Source organism: Bos indicus x Bos taurus, chromosome 18, assembly GCF_003369695.1.
Source record: "Bos indicus x Bos taurus breed Angus x Brahman F1 hybrid chromosome 18, Bos_hybrid_MaternalHap_v2.0, whole genome shotgun sequence".
NCBI lineage: Eukaryota > Metazoa > Chordata > Mammalia > Artiodactyla > Bovidae > Bos > Bos indicus x Bos taurus.
In genome coordinates, this window is record NC_040093.1 from 18193465 (window position 1) to 18214196 (window position 20732).

The following is a 20732-nucleotide window of genomic DNA, read 5'->3' on the forward strand; positions in this document are numbered from 1 at the left end:
TAAACATCAGGAGAACTAGATCGCATCAAAATCATATTCAGTTAGTTGATTATTTATTCCTTCCTTGAGAGCCAGATAATCTAAGACTCAAGGGTCCCATTAATATCTGGAATTGGAAAAAAGTACCCAGGACTAAAAGGGGATATTGGGTAAGTTTCATAACATTTTCTATCTTAAGTGAAGAAAAATGAACAAGGGGACAGATATAGAAGCATTAAATTGAAGTTATTTTCCCAACACAAGTTTCCACCACGTCTCAAGCATAGAAATTCCTGATCAGATCAGATCAGATCAGTCACTCAGTCATGTCTGACTCTTTGCAACCCCATGAATCACAGCACGCCAGGCCTCCCTGTCCATCACCAACTCCCAGAGTTCACCGAGACTCACGTCCATCCAGTCAGTGATGCCATCCAGCCATCTCATCCTCTGTCATCCCCTTCTCCTCTTGCCTGCAATCCCTCCCAGCATCAGAGTCTTTTCCAATGAGTCAACTCTTCGCATGAGGTGGCCAAAATACTGGAGTTTCAGCTTTAGCATCATTCCTTCCAAAGAAATCCCACGGCTGATCTCCTTCAGAATGGACTGGTTGGATCTCCTTGCAGTCCAAGGGACTCTCAAGAGTCTTCTCCAACACCACAGTTCAAAAGCATCAATTCTTCGGCACTCAGCCTTCTTCACAGTCCAACTCTCACATCCATACATGACCACAGGAAAAACCATAGCCTTGACTAGATGGACCTTTGTTGGCAAAGTAATGTCTCTGCTTTTGAATATGCTATCTAGGTTGGTCATAACCTAGAGTAAGTGTCTTTTAATTTCATGGCTGCAGTCACCATCTGCAGTGATTTTGGAGCCCCCCAAAATAAAGTCTGACACTGTTTCCACTGTTTCCCCATCTATTTCCCATGAAGTGATGGGACCAGATGCCATGATCTTCGTTTTCTGAATGTTGAGCTTTAAGCCAACTTTTTCACTCCCCACTTTCACCTTCATCAAGAGGCTTTTTAGTTCCTCTTCACTTTCTGCCATAAGGGTGGTGTCATCTGCATATCTGAGGTTATTGATATTTCTCCCGGCAATCTTGATTCCAGCTTGTGTTTCTTCCAGTCCAGTGTTTCTCATGATGTACTCTGCATAGAAGTTAAATAAACAAGGTGACAATATACAGCCTTGACATACTCCTTTTCCTATTTGGAAACAGTCTGTTGTTCCATGTCCAGTTTTAACTGTCGCTTCCTGACCTGCATACAAATTTCTCAAGAGGCAGATCAGGTGGTCTGGTATTCCCATCTCTTTCAGAATTTTCCAGTTTATTGTGATCCACACAGTCAAAGGCTTTGGCATAGTCAAGAAAGCAGAAATAGATGTTTTTCTGGAACTCTCTTGCTTTTTCCATGATCCAGCAGATGTTGGCAATTTGATCTCTGGTTCCTCTGCCTTTTCTAAAACCAGCTTGAACATCAGGAAGTTCACGGTTCACATATTGCTGAAGCCTGGCTTGGAGAATTTTGAGCATTACTTTACTAGCGTGTGAGATGAGTGCAATTGTGCGATAGTTTGAGCATTCTTTGGCATCGCCTTTCTTTGGGTTTGGAATGAAAACTGACTTTTCCAGTCCTGTGGCCACTGCTGAGTTTTCCAAATGTGCTGGCATATTGAGTGCAGCACTTTCACAGCATCATCTTTCAGGATTTGGAATAGCTCAACTGGAATTCCATCACCTCCACTAGCTTTGTTCGTAGTGATGCTTCCTAAGCCCCACTTGACTTCACATTCCAGGATGTCTGGCTCTAGTTCAGTGATCACACCATCGTGATTATCTGGGTCGTGAAGATCTTTTTTGTACAGTTCTTCTGTGTATACTTGCCATCTCTTCTTAATATCTTCTGCTTCTGTTAGGTCCATACCATTCCTGTCCTTTATCGAGCCCATCTTTGCATGAAATGTTCCTTTGGGATCTCTGATTTTCTTGAAGAGATCTCTAGTCTTTCCCATTCTGTTGTTTTCCTCTATTTCTTTGCATTGATCGCTTTAGAAGGCTTTCTTATCTCTTCTTGCTATTCTTTGGAACTCTGCATTCAGATGTTTATATCTTTCCTTTTCTCCTTTGCTTTTCGCTTCTCTTCTTTTCACAGCTATTTGTAAGGCCTCCCCAGACAGCCATTTTGCTTTTTTGCATTTCTTTTCCACGGGGATGGTCTTGATCCCTGTCTCCTGTACAATGTCACGAACCTCATTCCATAGTTCATCAGGCACTCTATCTATCAGATCTAGGCCTTTAAATTTATTTCTCACTTCCACTGTATAATCATAAGGGATTTGATTTAGGTCATACCTGAATGGTCTAGTGGTTTTCCCTACTTTGTTCAATTTAAGTCTGAATTTGGCAATAAGGAGTTCATGGTCTGAGCCACAGTCAGCTCTTGGTCTTGTTTTTGCTGACTGTATAGAGCTTCTCCATCTTTGGCTGCAAAGAATATAATCAGTCTGATTTCCGTGTTACCCATCTGGTGATGTCCACGTATAGAGTCTTCTCTTGTGTTGTTGGAAGAGGGTGTTTGTTATGACCAGTGCATTTTCTTGGCAAAACTCTATTAGTCTTTGCCCTGCTTCATTCCGTATTCCAAGGCCAAATTTGCCTGTCACTCCAGGTGTTTCTTGAGTTCCTACTTTTGCATTCCAGTCCCCTATAACGAAAAGGACATCTTTTTTGGGTGTTAGTTCTAAAAGGTCTTGTAGGTCTTCATAGAACTGTTTAGCTAAAGCGCAGGCGGCCGCGACGGGCGCGCTAAAGCGCAGGTGAGAGGAGCTACCCCACGTCCGAGATCAGGGGCAGCGGCCGAGAGTGCCAGACTGCGACGGCGCAGGAATGGCCGAGAGGAGCTACCCCACGTCGGAGGTCACGGGGGGCGGCCAAGAGGAGCTACCCCACGTCCGAGGTCGGGGGGGGGGCGGCCAAGAGGAGCTACCCCAGGTCCGAGGTAAGGGGGGGCGGCCGAGAGGAGATACCCAGCGTCCGAGGTCAGGGGGGAGCGATGAGAGGAGTTACCCCGCGTCCGAGGTCAGGGGCGGCAGCCGGGAGGAGATACCCCATGCCCTTAAGCCCGAGGCCAAGGGCATTCGGCAGGAGGAGCTACCCCATGCCCCCGCGCCTGGGGCCAGGGGCGGCGGCCGGGAGGAGCAACCCCATGCCCGAGGCCAGGGGCGGTGGCCGGGAGGACCAACCCCACACCGTGGCTGCGCGGGCACAGGAGGGCCTAGAGGAGCTATCCCACGTTGAAGGTCTGGAAGGGCGGCGGTGAGGAGATACCCCTGGTCCAAGGTAAGGAGCAGCGGCTGTGCTTTGCTGGTGCAGCCATGAAGAGATACCCCACGTCCAAGGTAAGAGAAACCCAAGTAGGACGGTAGGTGTTGCAAGAGGGCATCAGAGGGCAAACACACTGAAACCATACTGACAGAAAACTAGTCAATCTAATCACACTAGGACCACAGCCTTGTCTAACTCAATGAAACTAAGCCATGCCCGTGGGGCAACCCAAGATGGGCGGGTCATGGTGGAGAGATCTGACAGAATGTGGTCCACTGGAGAAGGGAATGGCAAGCCACTTCAGTATTCTTGCTTTGAGAACCCCATGAACAGTATGAACAGTATGAAATTCCTGATACTCCTAAATAATTTTTGAAAACCTATTACTTATTTTTAAGAAGCCAGCATCAGAAATGTGGAACTGTAGATTTTTAGGCAGTTTGCTGTGGAAAACTCTTTCTCCAGACCTCCAAAAAAGAGTTCAGTAAGGTTCAAAGCTTCAAGGAAACTCAATTTTCTTGTGAATGTGTCCACATCTATTAGAAATATAGTTTTCTTGGATCAAAAAGTTGGACTGGGGATTTCCCAGGTGGTGGTCAAGTGGTTAAAACTCCTCACTTCTACAGCAGTGGTGGGGTAGGGGGTGGGGGTAAGGGAGAGGGGGTGGGATGCACGGGTTGGACCCCTCCTCTGGGGAACTAGGATCCTGTATGCCAGCAAAGTGCCCCCACCCCCTCCCCCCCGCCAAAAAAAAACCCAGAAAAGGTTGGATTGGATCTTTTGGAAAATTTTAAATGAGAAGTAAGGTAAACAGTGATTCATGTTAGAAAAAAACAAAGCAAAACAAAGAAACAAAAAATATACTAGTTAACATGGGTGTCATTTCCCTGGGTGTGCTGAGGTCTCTACTCTAATCTGAAGTGCAGAGCTCATGCTGCGACCTCACGTACCATCTCCTTCTGTATGCCTATTACATCTTCTAGAGTTTTAAGTTACCAAAAATATGGAAAAACCAAAACGTAATTATTTCTGAAGAATTCACTTAAAATCTTCTATTGCATTTATCTCTATTATTAGTTACAAAAATATTATCATCCCAAGTTAATATTTCTTGCTGATAAATTTTGAGACATATTATGAATTTACTGACTTTCAGTAATGTACATTCAATGTATTATACTTCATACTGATGACTCTAAAGACATGTCTGTATTAATTAGACCAACAAATTTAAACATTTTCACTCATAAAATAAAATAAAAAATTAGTCCTGGGTCATGTGATCCTGTCAAACTTTAGGTTAGCTTCTGTTGTATTTAGAAATGTTTGATTTGTAAGTAATTACTTTTCTTTCAGTTCAGTTCAGTAGCTCAGTTGTGTCCAACTCTCTGCAACCCCGTGGACTGCAGCATGCCAGGCTTCCCCCTCCATCACCAACTCCAGGAACTGGCTCAAATTCATGTCCTTTGAGTCAGTGATGCCATCCAACCATCTCATCCTCTGTCATCCCCTTCTCCTCCTGCCTTCAATCTTTTCCAGCATCAGGGTCTTTTCCAATGAATAAATATAGCTCATTTACAAATTAATTTTTGCATAAAGATAGAATCAGATATCTCATAGTTTCATTTTAAAACCTACTCATGAATCAAGTATTTCAATATAAAACTTATTAGCTTATAAATAACAATTGGAATAAGTTAAGTTTACTCACTTGAGTTTAAAAAGGCCCCTTTTCCCTTTTTTTCCTTACAGTTTCAGGTTCTATTAATTGAGCCAAGGCCAGTCTCAGGCAATGTGGGTTGGGTTTGTATTTCAAAACTCTTTTCTGATTAAAAATAAATTTCTTTAATAAGAATAAATGCACTCTCACACTTAACTACTAAATTGGGGTGGATGTTATTAGCACTATAAGAAATAGCAGGCATGAGAAACAAATTTTATTAATAGTATAATAACAGTACTATTAAGACTCTTTTATATTTAATTTGAGGACATGTAACATCTTCACATCAGTAAAACCAGCTAATTTACACTAATATAGTGGGATAAAATACTATTAGGTATTTTATAGAGTATCTTTTTTCACAATACTCATATGTAGTAGGTGATATTCTACATTTATCAATGAAAAAACAAGGCATTAAGATGTCATAAACACTGTGAACTCAGTTTCATATTTTAAAAATCTGACAAGAGACCGTATGATCTAAATTTCAACAAGATACCATCTCCAAATTACATGTTTATTTTAAACCTACTCACTAATTCTTCAGCAATTAATGCAGACTAAAATCATTATGACTAAAAATAGTATATTTGTCTTTATATAGCAGAACCAAATTAATTAATCTGTTGCCTATTGTTAGAATTTTTTTAATGTTTGGTTATCCAAAATATATGTTGAATGTTCTTTCATGTCATAAATTTCTACAGATATTTCCTTGACTGCTAGAAGTAGAATTTGGGACAAAACAATCATACCTTTACTAATTACCTACAGCATGCCAGATCCTGCAATTAAAGTATTTGAGGTGATAGACTAAAATGACATAGTTTCTAAAGTGTCTCATAATGTAGTAAGATAACCTCTCAACAGGAATAAATGTATTAAGGATTAGGGGCTGCTAACAAGACATAACCTGGAAATTTGATGTAGTGATGTCATTCTTATTACAGTTACCATGATCAGATCTTAATTAAATTAAGCCTAACTGATGAGATGGGATGAAGGGAAGGAATTTATGCTGTAAGTTATACCTTACATTTTTTATTCTAATGATGTTGGATGCAAAGTGAGAGTAATGGGCTAATTTAGCCGATATCTGGAGTGTATCATGACTAACACAGAGAGAAATATTTCTGTAAAGAAGATCTGAAAAAGGATGTAGAAATGAGTCCAACATCAGTTTTTATTAGACTCTACTCAAGGACATCCCCATTTTATAGACAGAAATCCACATGCATGAACATAATGGTTTTAATAAATGGAACTTTTTTTTGGAGGATAGCTTTCTATTAAAACATAAAAAATGTTTACACACCTATATATTTCAAGTAAGGCATGGCCACTGAACCAAAAACTATGATATACTTAAAAGAACCTCCAGCAAGATCAAAGCAAAAAGATAAAAATTGTTAATATATGGGTGTATAACACTCTAGAATTTTTGTTAAGTCTAATGGTCTGTAATTCTATATTGAAATATGCAGATACTTTACAGATAGTATCATATCCTACATATGGCTTTGTAACCTGACTTTTCTGACAGTATTTCTCAAACATTTTCCATGTCCTCAATATTCTCCCTTATCATTTATTACATGGATATTTTATAATATATGAAAGGCAGCAGGTTATCTAAATCAGAATGATGAAAACTAGCTGAGCGTACAATAGAGAGCTAACTCAGAAGACCCATGTGCTCAAGTACTACATTCCAAAGAAAGGCCTGTGTTAAGAGGAGATAACCTGAGTCCTTAAAACTCAACATTCAGAAAACTAAGATCAAGGCATCTGGTCCTATCACTTTGTGGCAAATAGATGGGTAAACAGTGGAAACAGTGAGAGACTTTATTTTGGGGGGCTCCAAAGTCACTGCAGATGGTGACTGCAGCCATGAAATTAAAAGATGCTTGCTCCTTGGAAGAAAAGCTATGACCAACCTAGACAGCATATTAAAAAGCAGAGACATTACTTTGCCAAGAAAGGTCCATCTAGTCAAAGCTATGATTTTTCCAGTAGTCATGTATGGATGAGAGAGTTGAACTATAAAGAAAGCTGAGCGCCGAAGAATTATTGCTTTCGAACCACAGTGTTGGAGAAGACTCTTGAGAGTCCCTTGGACTGCAAGGAGATCCAACCAGTCCATTCTAAGGAAATTAGTCCTGAATATTGATTGGAAGGACTGATGCTGAAGCTGAAACTCCAATACTCTGCCCACCTGATGTGAAGAACTGACTCACTAGAAAAGACCCTGATGCTGGGAAAGATGGAAGGCAGGAGGAGAAGGAGGGGCGACAGAGGATGAGATGGTTGGATGGCATCACTGACTCGAAGAACATGAGTTTGAACAAGCTCCGGGAGTTGGTGATGGACAGGGAAGCCTGGTGTGCTGCAGTCCAGGCAGGCACAAAGAGTCAGACACGACTGAGCGACTGAACTGACTGACCCTGAGTCGTTGGAGTATCTGCCCTGATAGGCTATATTGGTTTGAAAGTGAAAGTGTTAGTCGCTCAGTCATGTCTGACTATTTGTGACCCTACTGACTGTAGCCCACCAGGCCCTCTGTCCATACAATTCTCCAGGCAAGAACACTGGAGTGGGTTGCCATTCCCTTCTCCAAAAGATCTTTCCGACCCAAGGATTGAACCTGAGTTTCCTGCACTGCAGGCAGATTCTTTACCATCTGAGCCACTAGAGAAGCCCTGATAGTTAATGCTAACAGTGAAAATCATGCTGAAAAACTGTTTTTGTATGACCAAAGTCCTCAGCAAGCCATATCCATTTGACCTTTATGGGCCTGGAGTTGGAACAGTTACATTCAGTTGTGTGGGCACTACAAGACCACCATGTGTGCGCATGCGTGCGCGCGCACACACACACACACACACACACACACACACACACACCCTGGTAAAAACTGTGAACACAAGGTTCAGATGGGCTTCCCTATTTGGCACCATGAACATGTTGTCATGTATCATTGCTATGAGCTTAAGCATGTCCCCCTGTAATTCTAATGAATCTGGAATCTTGTGCCTAGTACCTCATTACCCATATGAATGTTCCTTTTTCTGATTTAATCTGTAGCAGTCACTATAATAAACCTTAATCCTATCTTTTGAATGCCCACGAGTCCTTGTGGGGAATTTTGCAGCCCGAGTGTCTTAGCAACCCCCGCTTCCCATGGAAGCTTTGGTTGAAGACTACAGTTCATAACCAAATCTAAAATGTATTTCCAGATATATTCCTTGTATTCCATGGGGGAGGGGATATTTGAAAGAATACTATTTTGATTATTAATCAGGACATATAAATGAGCTTATAAACATCAAAAGGGAGGTGATAAAATAGTGTCACACAAATTAACTGTAAAATTGATCTCTAAAATGGTGGTATCTAGTGTGCAGCACTATAACCAAGTGATAACATTTAGCATTCAAAACACTGGAAAAAATCCAACATTGTATGCTTTCTAATGTATACAATGTCACCTAATACTACTTTGGCAAATATTCTTGCCAAAAATGATCAATCAGAACCCAATAAAACATCTTGGTGTAACTTCAAATTTAATGGAACTATGAGTAGTTGGATAAACTAAAATAAGGCAAAATAACTCAAGAGGGTGAGCACCTTTTCATGTTTTGGGGTCACCTGGATCTACCTTTCGTGAAGTGCAGTTCAAGCCTTTTCCTCACTTTCATATTGATTTGGAACTCTTTATTCTGGATAGGAAGGCTTCATCAGATATATGCACTGCAAATATCTTTCCCCACTCTGTGGGTGTGGATGCTCTTGCATATTATTTTAGTGCCTTTTGACAAATACAAGTTCTTAAGTTCAATGTGATCAAATTATCAATTTTTCCCTCAGTGGCATTGTATTTTTTATATTCTATTTAAGAAATTACTAAATCAACTATATACCAATATAAAAAAAAACTTTATCACTACTTGAGAAAAAATTTACTACCTACTCCCAGTATCATAATCTATTTTTTCCCCTACAGCTTTAAGTTTATCTCAGATTTAGTCCTTCAAATCATATGAATGAGGGGGTATGTTTATGAGGGTGAGAAAAGGGTAATGTAGGCATCAAAATTTTTCTCCATACATATATTCAATTCACCCAGCAACACTTACAAGATTCTTTTCCCAACTTATAACAAAGCATTAACTCTGTCTTACAGGTGTGAGCCAGTTTCTGTACTCTACAGTTCCACTGATCTATTTGTCTATCCTTGACCAAGGCTGCAGGGGAAATTGCAAGGCCACGATGGATAGTGAGAGTTGATGCCTGCTAGTACTCGTCCTCCAGTTTTGTTGTTGCTCTTATCCCTCCCCTCTTCCTCCTCCTGGTTCTTGAAATTTGTCTTACTTATTCTTCCTCATTTGCAACCTGAAGTATATTTTAGAATCAGCTTGTCCATTATACACACACAGAGCCTGACAGTATTTTGGGGAGAGTAGTATGCAATAAATATACAACTCAGATCACAGAGAACTGAAATTATTTCAACAATTTCCCAATCTACAAAGTATATATTCTTTCATTTCTTTAGGTATTACTTCATCTCAATATAGTTCATAATTTTCTGTGTAGAAGTTTTGCATGTCTTTTGTTAATTACTAGGTATTTGATTTTAATACTTTATAAACTGTAATTAAAAACATTTTAAAGTGTTTGTTTTTGGTACATATATACAATTTTAAAATATTGACATTACAGCCAGTAACCTTACTAATTTCATACATTCCCTCTAAGCTACCTGAAATCCTTTTAGATACCCTGTGTACACATAATGACAATTTTAGTTTTTCCTTTACAACCTTTAAGTCTTTTCTACTTGCTTTTTGCAATAACCCAGTTCTACAATACAATATTGAGTGGTAGTGGTGACCATGGATATCTTGTCTTGCTTTAAGTCTCAGTGGAAAGTTTTCAATATTTCAACATTAAAAAATTTTTTTTCTAGATAAAACTCTTTAATATATAAGATCCCTCTTACTCTGAGGACATGATCTGAACGATCCTAATTTTAAAAAATGTGTTGAAACTTATGGCTCAACCAAAAATTATGATCAGCTTTTATATATTGTTCCATATGCATGGGAAAATAGGTGTGTATTCAGTCATTATTGGGTATGGTATTCTATATATGTGAAATTCATTCATCACGTTACTCATATATTCATTGACTCTTTTGTCTACTTATTCTCTTTGTGTGTATTAAGAGAGGTGGATTAAAGTCCTCCACTATAATTGCCAATTTTTCTATTTCTTCTTTTTGTTGTCATTTTTGCTTCATATATTTTAAAGTTATGTTATTAGGTTTACAAAAATTTTTAATTGCTGCGTGTTTCTGAAGAGTTCACCTTTTTATTCTTCTTTATCTCTGGTTATCCTTATTTTCTTACTTAGCTTTGAGTTAATGCTTGCATGGCTTGTAGTAAAGGGTTAATACCTCAGCCTTGGTTTGCTCCAATCCTACACATTCTAAGAAGGATCTTGAGCATTTTCTGGGAATAACTGGAATATCCCTTGGAATATCTTGCCTAAAAGTTTTTTGTATGCCTGAGACCTTGTTTTATCAGCTTGACCAGTGTTATGAACCAGTGTTATGTGCCTCCCCAAAATTGATCTATTGAAATCCTAACCCTCAGGACCTTAAAATGTGACTGTATCTGGAGATAAGGTTTAAAAGAAGTAATTAAAATAAGGCTATTTGGGTTGGCCCTAATCCACTCTTATTAATACTAATGTCACTACAGCAAGATTAGGACATACAGAGAGACAACAGAGATGAGCACACACAGACCAAAGGCCACAAGAAGACACAGTGAGAAGGCGGTCATCTGCAAGCCAAGGAGGCCGGCCTCAGAGGAACCAAACTTGATGACATCTTGTCTCCAGAACCATAAGAAGATAAAGCCATCCAGTCTGTAAATTTTTGTTGTTGTATTTTTTAAAAATACATATATCATAAATTTACCATCTTAACCATTTTTAAATATATATTTCAGTGACATTGTATGTAGTCATAACTACAATTGAACCCTATAACTCTTCATTTTTTAACACTAAAACTTTATACTTATCAATCATAATCAATAATTCCCCACTCTCCCCAGGCACTGGCAACCATCATTACAAGTTCAATGATTTTTGACCAAGTACTTCACGTAAGTAGAATCATTCAATATGCGCCTTTTGTGACAATTTACTTCATTCACCAAAATATCCTCACAGTTCATCTTTGTTTGGCACATTACTGAATTTCCTTCTAAAAGGCTGAGGAATATTCCATTGTATATATATACCACATTTAGCTTACAGACTCTTGGATTTCCTCTATGTTAGACCTAATGTGAACAATGATGGTATGAACAGTATATAACTAGCTCTTAAAAGAAACTGACCTCAATTATACCCACAGCTGGATCATACTTCTCTTTTTAACCCTTTGAGGAAACTACATGTTTCCTACCATGGTTGAACCATTTTACATTCCCACCAGTAGTGCAGATAGGTTCGAATTTCTCTATATCCTTTCCAACACTGTTCTTTTTCTGTTTTTCTTTTTTCCCCAATAGTAGTGATTGTAATAGATGTCAGGTGCACCTCACAGTAGTTTTGATTTGTATTTCCTTAATGATTAGTGATGTTAACCATATTTTCATGTGCTTATTCTCCATTCATATATCTTCTTTGGAGAAATGTCTATTTAAGTTTTTTACCCATTTTTAAATTTTTTAAAATTGTTGTTGAGTTTTAGAAGTTTCTCTACATTCTGGATATAACTGCTTATCAAATTTGCAAATATTTCCCCCCATTCTGTGGACTGCCTTTTCACTCTGTGCATAGTGTCTGTTTTTTCTTTCTTCCTTCAGGTGACAATGATCTACACATTCTAATGAAAAAGATACATAGTTATAGAAAAGTAATTTCCAAAAATAACCTATTGAAAATGATACTCCATTAGTTTCAATGATATTGTTTGAATGGACACTGTCTTTTGATACAAATTTTTTAAAAAATTTCATCAAGTCCAATTCTTTTGCTGTGTCTTTGATATCATATCCAAGAAAACATTGCCAAATCCAATGTCATGAAGGTTTTGTCCTGTTTCATTCTAAAGGTTCTAAGTCTTGTGTTTAGGTCCTCAGTCTATTTTGAGATAGTTGTTGTACATGACATAAGGTAAGGGTCCAGCTTCATTCTTTTCAGTGTAGACATCCAGTTTTCCCAGCTCTATTTTTTGAAAAAGGGTACTTTCCAAATTGAATGGTCTTGGCTGCTGCTGCTGCTGCTGCTAAGTTGCTTCAGTCATGTCCGACTCTGTGCGACCCCAGAGAGAGCAGCCCACCAGGCCCCCCCGTCCCTGGGATTCTCCAGGCAAGAACACTGGAGTGGGTTGCCATTTCCTTCTCCAATGCATGAAAGTGAAAAGTGAAAGGGAAATCACTCAGTTGTGTCCGACTCTTCGTGACCCCATGGACTGCAGCCTACCAGGCTCCTGCATCCATGGGATTTTCCAGGTGCTGGAGTGGGGTGCCACTGCCTTCTCCAGAATGGTCTTGGCAGCCTTGTCAAAATCACTTGACTATATATGTAAGGGTTTACTTGTGGGCTCTCTATTCTATTCCACTTGTGGATATATCTGTCTGTATGCAAATACCACACTGTTTTGATTACTAAAGTTTCATAGTAAATTTTGAAATCAGGAAATGTGAGTCCTCTAGATTTGTTCTTTTCAAGATTGTTTTGGCTATAGAGGTCCTTTTAAGATTCCATTTGAATTTCAGGGTGGGTTTCTGTATTTCTGCAAAGAGCATCATTGGGATTTTGATTGGGATTGCTTTGAATCTGTAGATTGCTTTGGGTAGCACTGGCATTTTAATAACATTGTCTTCTAATCTACGAACATGGGATGTTTCTCCATTTATTTATGTCTTCTATAATTTCTTATTTTGTAGCTTTCATTGTACTTTTACTTCCTTGGTTAATTTCACTATTTCATCCTTTTTGATGCTATCATAAATGGACATGTTTTTGTAATTTCCTTTTGTTTTTTGTTAATGTACAGAAATGCAACTGATTTTTACATGTTGACTTTGCATCCTGAAACTTTGCTGAGTTCATTTACCAAATCTAACAGATTTCTTTTGTAGTCTTAAGGGTTTTCTACATATAACATCATGTCACCTATTAACAGAGATTGTTTTACTTTTCCCTCTCCAATTTGGATGCCTTTGTTTTTCTTGCATAATTATCTGCTGAGACCTTTCAGTGCTGTGTTGAGTAGAAGTGGTATAGTTGAATAGAAGACATGCTTGTCTTGTTTCTTGATGTTAGATAAAAATATTTTCTTTTATCAAGTATTATGCTCAAAATTCTCCAAGCCAGGCTTCAGCAATACATGAAGTGTGAATTTCCAGAAGTTGAAGCTGGTTTTAGAAAAGACAGAGGAACCAGAGATCAAATTGCCAACATCCGCTGGACCATGGAAAAAGCAAGAGAGTTCCAGAAAAACATCTATTTCTGCTTTCTTGACTATGCCAATGCCTTTGACTGTGTGGATCACAATAAACTGTGGAAAATTCTGAAAGAGATGGGAATACCAGACCACCTGACCTGCCTCTTGAGAAACCTATATGCAGGTCAGGAAGCAACAGTTAGAACTGGACATGGAACAATAGACTGGTTCCAAATAGGAAAAGGAGTATGTCAAGGCTGTATATTGTCACCCTGCTTATTTAACTTATATGCAGAGTACATCATTGGAAACGCTGGGCTGGAAGAAGCACAAGCTGGAATCAAGATTGCCGGCAGAAATATCAATAACCTCAGATATGCAGATGACACCACCCTTATGGCAGAAAGTGAAGAGGAACTCAAACGCCTCTTGATGAAAGTGAAAGAGGGGAGTGAAAAAGTTGGCCTAAAGCTCAACATTCAGAAAACTAACATCATGGCATCTGGCCCCATCACTTCATGGGAAGTAGATGGGGAAACAGTGGAAACAGTGTCAGACTTTATTTTTTGGGGCTCCAAAATCACTGTAGATGGTGATTACAGCCATGAAATTAAAAGACGCTTACTCCTTGGAAGGAAAGTTATGACCAACCTAGATAGCATATTCAAAAGTAGAGACATTACTTTGCCAACAAAGGTTTGTCTAGTCAAGGCTATGGTTTTTCCAGTGGTCATGTATGGATGTGAGAGTTGGACCGTGAAGAAAGCTGAGTGCCAAAGAATTGATGCTTTTGAACTGTGGTGTTGGAGAAGACTCTTGAGAGTCCTTTGGACTGCAAGGAGATCCAACCAGTCCATTCTAAAGGAGATCAGTCCTGGGTGTACCTTGGAAGGACTGATGCTAAAGCTGAAACTCCAATACTTTGGCCACCTCATGTGAAGAGGTGACTCATTGGAAAAGACTCTGATGCTGGGAGGGATTGGGGGCAGGAAGAGAAGGGGACGACAGAGGATGAGATGGCTGGATGGCATCACCGACTCGATGGGCATGAGTTTGGGTGAACTCCGGGAGTTGCTGATGGACAGGGAGGCCCGGCGTGCTGTGATTCATGGGGTCGCAGAGTCGGACTGAGCAACAGAACTGAACTGAACTGATGCTTCCTATTGGTCTTTCATATAGCTTTTATTATGTGGAGATTATTTCATATATACCTTTTGTTACAATGGAGATGATTTCCTTCTATTCCTATTTTGTTGAGTGTTTTTATTATAAAGGGGTGTTGAATTTTGTCAAATGCTTTTTCTGTGTCAGTTGACATGATCGTGTTTTCTTCCTTCATTTTGCTGATGTGCCATATTACATTGGTGAACTTTCCTATGATGAACCATGCTTGCATTCTAGGAATAAATCCATTTGGTTGTGTATAATCCTTTTAATATACTGCAGAATTCTGTTTGCTAGTACTTTGTTGAGGATATTTGGATAAATGATCATAAGAGACATTGTTCTGTAGTTTTCTTTACTGTAGTGGTTTTTTAATAGTTTTTTTAATAGGGTTGTGCTGGTCTCATAGAATCAGTTAGGAAGTATTCCCTCCTCTTCAACTTTTTTGAAAAGTTTGAGAAAGACTGGTATTAGTTCTTGTTTATATTCATCAGTGAAGCCACCAGGCCCAGGACTTTTCTTTGGTGGGAGGTTTCTATTTTTCTTTTTTCCTTTTTTGGCTATGCTGCATGGCTTGCTGGATCTTAATTCCCCAACCAGGGAACTGGAGGCACTTATGGATAGCATCACTGACTCGATGGACGTGAGTCTCAGTGAACTCCGGGAGTTGGTGATGGACAGGGAGACCTGGCGTGCTGCGATTCATGGGGTCGCAAAGAGTCGGACACGACTGAGCGACTGATCTGATCTGCTTTGCAACCTTGGCCAAAGAGCTTGGTCACTCAGTGAATAGTAACAAAAGGGGAATGCCATAAAAGATTTGTTAATATAAAGTACAATATAAATTCTCTGGAGGTGAACAGTATTTGGGTCATAACTGAAAAACTTCAAACATCGCTTGAATTCCAAGGAGTTCCTAAATTATTTGATGCCTTATAAGAACTGAACCATATAAAATCCTTCTCACATTCTCTTCATTACAAGTTGTATAATTCCACTGTCTACTATACATATATCCCACAAAGTCTCTCTCCAGTGTGAATTCTGTGATGTACCTTAAGCATTGAACTAAGCCTAAAGGACTTCCCACATCTGTGGCATTCAAAGGGTTTCTCACCAGTATGAATACTCTGGTGTACTTTAAGGCTTGAACTGAGCCTAAAGCACTTCCCACATTTGTTACATTCAAAAGGTCTCTCACCACTGTGAATACTCTGATGTCGAGTAAGTCGTCCATACACACTAAAGGCCTTCCCACATGCCTCACATTCATACGGTTTCTCACCAGTATGAAATCTATGGTGTATAGTAAGTTGATGGCTACTCCTAAAAGCCTTCCCACACTCCTTACATTCATAGGGTTTCTTACCAGTATGAATTCTCTCATGTCTAACAAGATGTGAAGCATGACTAAAGGCCTTCCCACAGTCTTTACATTCATAGGGTTTTTCACCAGTATGAATCCTGTCATGTTGTATGAGGTTTGAGGCTTGACTAAAGGCCTTCCCACATTCCTTACATTCATACGGTTTCTCACCAGTATGAATTCTCTGATGTATTTTAAGTGTTCCAACATCACTAAAGGCCTTCCCACATTCCTTACATTCATAGCATTTCTCACCAGTATGAACTCTGGCATGTTGAGCAAGGTTGGAGGCACGACTAAAAGCCTTCCCACACTGTTCACATTCATAGGGTTTCTCACCAGTATGAATTCTCTTATGTACTTTAAAGTCTGTAAGACGACTAAAAGCCTTCCCGCATTCCTCACATTCATACGGTTTCTCACCAGTATGAATTACTTGATGTACTTTTAAGTCTGTAGGACGACTAAAGGCCTTCCCACATTCCTTACATTCATACGGTTTCTCACCAGTATGAATTACTTGATGTACTTTTAGGTCTGTATGACGACTAAAGGCCTTCCCACATTCCTTACATTCATATGGTTTCTCTCCATTATCAATTCTGTGATGTAGAGTAAGAGATGAACGTTTTTTATAAATGTATGCTTTTCCATTGCTGGTTATTTCACATCTTGAGTCCAAATCTAAAACAAATAAGAAAAAAGTTCCTTTGACCACCAAACAAAACATTTTATAGAATTAAGAGAAAAACTGAAAATTTCACCCAGTAAAGATGGTTTAAAGAACTCTATAATACAGTTATAAAACTTGAAAATTTAAAAGGAGGGCTCAGAATAAGTAAGTTTATGCAGTACAGTGCTGGTAAATGTTTAACAGCCAGCTCTACAAAGACACACACCTAACACATCCAGCCCTGATTTACAGTGTTTGCCAATGTCTATGGTGTAAACAGTGCCACCACAGGCAATTTCAAGCTATCAGTGTAATGAAACTGAAACTAAACTTACGACGATATACAAAATCTCGTCCCTAGAGAGCCAGTGTCAGCCATCTCTAAATACTATTTCCATCTAAAATATAAATATGTACATATATAAAACTTCAAAAAGCAAATTATTTATACCTGATCAGTCTTCAATTACAATTCCCCTAAAAATATGCATTTCCACCACTGTGACACTTTCCCTCTGTGCAGAGCACATGTGCTTTTATTTATTCTTCATAATAAATTAAGATACTGAGGGTCTTTGCTTAGTTACTCCTCCCCTGACACTTTATTATTTATCATCCTTATAGATGTTCAATCTCATTCATTCCTTCATAGCTTTTCTCAGGTCCTCTCTAGCTTTCCTTTTTAACCAAGGCCAACCATTCTGGTCAAGGCTTTACCCTGATGGTAAAGTATCTGCCTACCAATGCAGGAGACATGGATTCGATCCCTCATTTGGGAAGATCTGCTGAAGATGGAAATAGCAACCCATTCCAGTATTCTTGCCTGGGAAATCCCAGGGACAGAAGAGCCTGGCAGGCTACTGTCCATGGGGGTAACAAGAGTTGGACACAACTTAGCGTCTAAACATCACATCATCATCATCAACCATTCTGGTCATCCCCAGAAAAGTCTGTCAATCAGTTCTCTGATATATACCAGGTATACATACAAGTCATGTAGTATTTTGAACATTTAGGGACTTTGGGCAAAAGAGGGAACTTGAATTATACAAAAGAGTCTATAAGAGCACCAAGAATTATATGAAAAATAATTAGCAGTTGGGGGCTCAATGATAAAAGTCTCTGTGAAGTATCTTGATCAAAATACAAAGGGTTTAATGAGGAGGCTATGAGTTGAGGGCAAAAAATATTTTCTTGTAACTAGCGTATGGTGTGGTATGTGTATAAAAAATTGAAAGAATATTAACAACATGCTTCAAAATTGATAACAATGGAAATTAATAAATACTAGCAACCAAAAGCACTTTCATGTGGAAATGAAAATGCCTTCTAGAAAAATGCTAGATCACTATGGGAAGAAAAAACTAAAATAAAAGAATTCCAATAAATGGACCACACAGAAAACAAACCCATATCTGAATCTTGGGCATTGTTTCACCAGGCAGAGAACTGAAAACCTAAAATAATTATCTCTACAAAAAAGTGATTTGAAACTCAAAGCCTAATATGTAAAAAATAAACAACAAACAACAAAGTAGAGGGAAGAAGTAAAATAAAGATAAAAGTAGAACATAATGAGTTAGAAAACAATAGCATTAACAAATAAAGAGCTGGTGTTTAAAAAAAAATCATTATATGAAGTGTTACATAAATCAATTTAAAAAGACAATTAAAAACAAATGATAATATGAGGAAAACAAGGATCATCAGAGGAATTAAAAGAAACAGGAATTTATTTAAACTGTAAGGTATAATTTGTATGAATTATACTACATGACTACTTTTGAAAGTATGGATTACTTTCTAGGAAAATTTATCAAAACTGACCACAGAAGAGAAAGCCTAAACCAATCAGATGCTACAGAAGAAACAGAAAAAAAGCTGCCAGAAAAAAAAAGTAATAAACATATTTTAACACCTGTATTGTAATTTCTCAATATCTAGATCTAAAAAAATGGATACAGCATAGCTGAACAAAGGGAAAATTTAGGCTCTTATGCCAAAAAGGAAGAATTCAAAGGCTTAGAAAGTTTAACCTGGCCAAAAAATTTAAAAAATAGTGGCATAAAAATGATTGTGACAGGTAAAAACCATGCAATAAAAAGCAATGAATCAGCAATGATACAAGAGAAAAAAATTGTTTCTCATCATTAAATAATTCTAACTGAAGAAGTTCTAGTACCAGTATGGCATCATGAAGTTCCTGTGGCCTGCCCCCTTTCTGACTGATTTCAACAATTAACACTTGACAAAACACAAAAACTAACTACATTAAGGCTGTAAATGAATCAGGAGGGCTTTGGAACGGAGTCAGACTTTACAAAGCAGCCGAGACTGAGCTGAGTTTCTTGCCTAACTCACTCTCATGTCCATGTTTCAAGGGCAGGTCCCAGTTATTGTGGGGTAAGCATGGCCTACAAAACTTCCAAAATAAACTCCACAATATTTCTGGCTATAAGAACAATAAGAGGGAGCACTGCTGGGACAAAAATAGCCAGAAAAGATTTCTTAATTTGGTATTTGGGTATGTGAAAGTGAAAGGCACTCAGTTGTGTCTGACTCATTGCAACCGCATGGACTATATACACCCCATGGAATTCTCCAGGCCAGAATACTGGAGTGGGTAGCCTTTCCCTTCTCCAGGAGATCTTTCCTACCCAGGGATCAAACCCGGATCTCCTACATTGCAAGCAGATTCTTTACCAATTGAGCTATCAGGGAAGCCCATCTGGGTGTGGATCAGTACAACATTCACCCTTACCAACAATGACATGTGCATGAGGATATAAATCAGTGTGGCAACACTATACCTACAAACAATTTGAAAACCTCTCCCCGAAGAAAATTACAAGCACAAGTGATTTCACTGGTGAACTGTTTCAAATACTTAGTGAAGAGGTACTACCAATTCTAAACAAACTCTTTCAGAAAATGGAGGAGTGAATCACTCTATGTAGCTAGTTACTGTGATACCAAACAGGAGAAAAACATTGTAAGAAGTGAAAATTACACAGTATAAAATCTTGTAAACATATTTGTGTATATGCTTAGTCGATCAGTCATGTCCAGCTCTGTGATCCTATGGACTGTAGCCTGCCAGGCTCCTCTGTCCATGGAATTACCCGGGAAGAATAATGGAGTGGGTTGCCATTTCCCTCCCCAGGGAATCTTCTCAACCAAGGGATAGAACCTGCTTGGCAGGTGGATAATCACTGAGCCATCTTGGGAAGTCTTCGTAAATATATATGCAAAATACTAAACACTATCTTAAAAGAACTGATCAACATATAAAAAAGATAATACATTATGCCTGTCTTAGTCCATTTGGGCTACTGTAACAAAAAATGCCGTGGGTAGCTCATAAACACAGAAATTTACTTCTTACAGTTCCAAAGGCTGAGAAGTCCACGATCAAGGGACCAGTATGATCATATTCTGGGAAAGGCCTTCTTCCTAGTTCATAGCCAGTACGCTCTCAATGCATTCTCATACAGTGTAAGGGGTTAGGAATCTTTGTGGGAACTCTTAATAACACTAATTCTACTCACAAGGGCTCTACCTTTTTGCCCTAATCAAATCCCAAGGGCTTTTCCTCCAAATGGCATTATCTTTGGGAGTTAGGATTTCAATATGTGCATACTGGGATATAGAAACATTCAGACCATATCAATGATCAATCTCAGGAATACAAGACTGGTTTAATATTTGAAAATTCCATCAATATAATTAACTATAAAACCCATATGGATCATGTCTAAAAAAATTTTTTTTAAGCATTTAATAAAAGTCATATCTGTCCCTCAGAAAAACTCACAGCAGGGACTTTCTTGGTGATCCAATGGTTAAGAATTTGCCTTCCAATGCAGGGGGTGTGGGTTCAACTCCTGGTTGGGAAGCTAAGATCCCACATGTTTTGCAGCCAAAAAACCGTAACATAAATAACAGAAACAACATTGTAACAAATTCAATAAAGACTTTAAAAAATAGTTCATATTAAATAAAATCTAAAAAAAAATTACA

The 20732-nt window shown here is 38.6% G+C and overlaps 1 protein-coding gene across 1 annotated transcript in view; it reads right to left on the bottom strand.

Annotated features, from left to right (window-relative positions):
- LOC113875717 (zinc finger protein 850-like) overlaps nucleotides 1-20732 on the bottom strand; it is a 52739-nt gene that overhangs the window by 15999 nt on the left and 16008 nt on the right. Inside the window, 1 exon segment of the mRNA XM_027514417.1 lies at nucleotides 15684-16723. Within this exon segment, the coding sequence (XP_027370218.1) occupies nucleotides 15684-16723 (1040 nt within the window).